The sequence below is a fragment of the Triticum urartu genome, chromosome 6 (assembly GCF_003073215.2).
Source record: "Triticum urartu cultivar G1812 chromosome 6, Tu2.1, whole genome shotgun sequence".
Lineage (NCBI taxonomy): Eukaryota > Viridiplantae > Streptophyta > Magnoliopsida > Poales > Poaceae > Triticum > Triticum urartu.
Genome location: NC_053027.1, coordinates 120,857,435 through 120,862,086, shown reverse-complemented (window position 1 = coordinate 120,862,086; position 4,652 = coordinate 120,857,435). Strand labels below are relative to the sequence as shown.

The window sequence follows — 4,652 nt, the reverse complement described above, 5'->3', positions numbered from 1 at the left end:
AATGTTGCCTTGGGAATATCATGTGTTGTCATTCTGATTTGATGGAAACCTGAGCTAAGGTCCAAGTTTGTGAAAATTGTTGCTCTGTTTAACTCATATAGTAAGTCTTTAATGACTAGCACTGGAAATTTATTTTTGATAGTCAAGAAATTTAATTGCTTGTAGTCAATACACAATCTCCAACCCCCATCTTTTTTCCTGGCCATAACAGCTGGTAAAGAAAATGGGCGCTTAGTGATAGTAATACGTATGTGAAGATATACAACAACGAACATGTGCGTCACATCGATAATACATCTGTATACGTAATACAGTATATTTGTATACGCATTTGAAGATATACAGAAGCAAACAGGTGTGTCACGTCGATAAATATATCTGCATACATATGCGAAGATATACAGAAGCTACATTATCTTGCAAAACATTCCAAAAGAATACCTTGCGGCGTGCGAGATAGGAGATAAATTTGGAATGCCAATCAAGGAATCTGGTGCCGTTTAGGCTAACAAGATGGAGTAGATGATTTGAAATCCGGCTTGGTTTCAGCCCGAGACAAGATAGGATGCATACAAGGACTACGTGGTGCGAAAACCCAACTCGTGATTGGGTTAAGGAGTTCTAGCCGATACACAATTTTGTGATGCAACATCGACGAAACACATGACAGTGATTACATCAGTCATCATTCCGATAGCAGCAACAGCTTCAGGCAGACTCTTAATAGAATATGCTACATATAAATTTAGCAAACAAAGCTACCCATGCTAGTAGAAGTAGAACCCTGGCTAACAGAACTCTGTCCAGCCTTCACAGAGCACATTCCAACAACCGAAACCATTACCCAGAATGGATACTGCAGACAGAACACTTGCGCTTCTTGTAAGATCTTGGGCGCCGAAATATGCAGGCACGTTTGAGTTCAGAGGCAGGAAAAGGGATCATCAGAAGACAAATCTGATCCCGCTTCGATGCTCCAAGAACTTCCGATAGGATTGCTACTGACCTCGAATCGCACTTTGCAGTTCGTATTGGCCCAATTAGCACAACTAAGATCCCCCAGTTTGGCAACCACCACTTGCCTCTCAGTGTAAGTTAGGTCTTGTTTAATTTGGATGATCAACCTCTCCAGCTTCAGTGCATTCTCCACGATGAACATGATGAAATCAAACTCGTGATCATTCCCTTGTAGCTCACAGAACGACAGAGTCTTGAGGTGCGACTGGACACACTCAATAGGACTTGTCTCCTGCCAGAACTTGAGACTACGGTTGCTGGTGTTTTCTTCAAGAAAAGACTGCAAATTGGATGAGCAAACAGTTCAGCTGCACGTGGTGCTGATTACGCAGGCAGCAGCATCTGATTCAATGTACTGATGATGCTCGAAATGCCAAATGAAGCGCGCGGGGGGGGGGGGGGGGGGTGCGATGTTACCTCGACAATCAGCGTCTCCAAGTTAGGAAAGCATCTGAGGAAGCTGGGAAGCATCTTGACTTGACTGCGATCTCCAAAATGCACTTGCAAAGCCAACATCTGGAGGCTTGACACAGTGGTACGTGCGCTCGCCTTTGTTCCAGCCTTCAATGCATCGAAAGAGCACAAATTGATCACACATGATTGACATTTAATCTTCTAACATTTGGTGAAGGTTATTTGCTCGGTAACCTTACCAGCTTACATGTGCTAATTATGCGGTGATCGACTGGGTACTTGCGTTTTACTCAATCCGTTTATTTAGAATAACAGATTAATAATATAGAGTGTTTAAGGTGCACCGGACATATTTGAGACCTAACGTTAGGACTCAATAAAGCTGCATGTATTATTAATTTCTGAAAGATACATTACTAGCATTGCGATATCAAATACAAACACAGAAATGATCGGGTTTTGGATTCTAAATACTGGGAACCAAAAACATTAAAATATAGTTCATCAAAACAAATATCTAGATTTCAAATATCTCTAAATAGTTCAAAAATATTTAAAGAAACATGATTCAAAGCAATAGAAGAAAAAAGTAATGTTAGGATATTGTGGTCACAACATGCTTTTCCGACACCCTATATATTCAAAGCCAGTGCTACCAAAAAAAATGTGATAAAGCACGAGCAGATCGCTGTTTTCTGCACTTTCAATGCTTCACGAGAATATGTAAAGAGGTAGTAGTATAAAAGTCTAGACCTACGAGGAACTAGGCAACCTTCCATTGATGGAAGAAATAAGCATCCAAATGGTAAAGAGATATATGTCATGTACTCCCTCCGTAAAGAAATATAAGAGCATTTAGACAACTTAATTATAAAAGATAATTAATCCTTATAAAACCCCTATCTTTCTAAAAAGTGATATAACATGCTATAGATAGAATGGCCACATGGTAAAACCTTACCTCCTAAGAGACAAGTAGAGTACCTTAAAAGTGTTCTTGTATACTAACAGAATCAAAACTATCCTTTGATTCTATTGTTTGGATGTATACTAAAAGTAAAAACACATTAGTTTGGTCTAGGAGTACGAAAAGCAGGGCCACCTCATGAAAGAAACAGATAACTGGAGATCAATTAATCATGTAAAATTTTAAACGGAGAAGGAAGGGGTGCAAAAGGATCGAAACTTGAGCTAAATTATTATAAGCAAGCAATTATGTAATTGTAAATGAGGATCAAGGAGCTATGACTTGTAACTGCAAATGAGCAACAAACGGATGCGAAATTGGAAATGATATATGGCCCATAACTCATGTTACACTGTTCAAAGTTTCAGCCATCAATCCATATCACCGTAAGGCAAAAGTATGATTACCAATGTTCTAAATCCTAAACAAGCAGTCATACATACTCACCATGTACCCCGTCCAGTAATTGATTGCCTGAGTAATTGCCCAGTATTTCGGTTTATCATGTCAATTGCCCGTTTTTGCTAATCTTACTCGGTGTCGGCATATAGTATGACTGTATGACTACTGCTCAATAAACTGAATTTTAGAACATTGGTCGCTTTTAGCATTTGACTCATCTATTGCTTCGTGCAGAAACCTTGTTCATGAGAAGAAATGCAATCTGAGATATGAGTGGACAATTTGCCGTTGCGCGTACCTTGATGATGGTGCTGCCAATCTGCAGAATGTGCACTCCTGGCTCCAGATATCCCAGCACACGCAGCTTAGGGGCATGGCCAATCTTGACTGTCGTGCTCATTGCGCCTACACGGCCCCGCTCGCTCCAATTTCTCCAGAGGAAGAGACGCTCCAGGCTTGGGGCGTTCACCACGGCGACCTCCTCCAGGATGGACAAGCAGAACTGCGCACACCGTAGGCTCTGGTTGGCGATACGAGCTTGCAATGAGGCCAGGCTTCCATGGAACGCGAGGATCTCCAGCACGGGGCTCACGGCGAGCAAGAACTCCAAGTCTTTGTCCTTCATGACGACGCAGCCAAGCACAAGCTCCCGAAGGTTGGGGAAGCCGGCGCCGCGTGGGAGGGCGGTGGTGTCCGGGAACACCCAGGCGCCGAGGCAGAGCCGGGAGAGGGAGGCGCAGCTGAAGAGCGAGGATGGGAGGGGCAGGCCGGGAAGGGGCCAGGGGCGATTGACGAAGACGAGCTCGTCGACGCCCTTGGTGGCAAGGATCTGGAACCAGCGCGCGAGCACGCGGCGGTCGGTGGCGTCCATAAAGCTGCAGGTGAGGCTGACGAAGGGGAATGGCCCAGGATGCGCCTTGAGGGCGGCGGAGACGGCGTCGGTGACGGCACGCGAGACGGCACCGGCGCGGGCGGGCCGGCACTCCGCGTCGCCCCTGGAGAGGAGGTGGGTGTCGACGAGGACGAGCGGCACAGAGCGCCAGAGGCCGCGCCAGCGGGAGGAGAGCACGGTGGTGCGCGCGCTGTCCTTGGCGGGGAGGCGAGAGAGGACGCGACGGAGGAGATCGTCGGGTAGGCAGCTGAGGCGGTCCGCGCTTCCGGCGGCGGCGGCGGCCGTGGCGGCGCAGCACAGGGGGGCGAGTGTGGAGACGGGCGGCTTGGGGAGGAAGGAGTAGAGGAATGAGAGCATCGTGTGCGTGTGGAGGTTCAGCGTCTCCGGGGCCAGCCCGTGCAGCATCCTCAGAGGCACCGTCGTGTCCTCCCCGACGGGGACGGTGGTGGGGCAGCTTGGCCCGGACATGGCGATCGTGGCCGCGGCGGCGGCGGCGGAGGAGGAGGGTTTTGGGGGAGGGCGACGCGAGCAAGGTGGGGGTGGTGTGTCAGGCCAAAAATGCTACACGCACAAGGAGATTGCTATAGATTGATTTTTACGGGGAGACGTGGCCTCCTCCCAAACACAAAGCTCCCTTTCCCCGAATTTCACTATGGCCCCTCTCTCATCCTCTTTTTAGCTAGATTTTGTCATCTCATTAAGTTCAACTAGGGTAAGTTCAACCCGGTCCATCAAATCTCGTTTCTAAATGTTCAGACCGGACAGTCCAAAATCTATTGCCATCCAACGTCGGTCACCAAATTCGTCTGAACCAATTTGGATGTCTAACCGAAACCAAACACGTGGGAGGTTTGCGGGCGTCCGGACCTCAGCCACGTCGGACTCTGACATGCCCGATCCACCCAAAAAACCCATCTAGAGCCCGCGCATTTGGACATCAACCGCTGTTTCCACGCCAAA

The 4,652-nt window shown here is 47.3% G+C and overlaps 1 protein-coding gene across 1 annotated transcript; it reads right to left on the bottom strand.

The window, feature by feature from the left end:
• Positions 1–583: 583 nt before the first annotated feature.
• Positions 584–4,261, bottom strand: LOC125516679 (FBD-associated F-box protein At5g60610-like). Its single transcript, XM_048682029.1, has 3 exons — positions 3,099–4,261; positions 1,435–1,578; positions 584–1,297 (listed from the first exon to the last, which is right to left on the bottom strand). The coding sequence occupies exons 1-3, from the start codon at positions 4,158–4,160 to the stop codon at positions 923–925; spliced, it is 1,581 nt and encodes a 526-aa protein (XP_048537986.1). The 5' UTR covers positions 4,161–4,261; the 3' UTR covers positions 584–922.
• Positions 4,262–4,652: the final 391 nt, after the last annotated feature.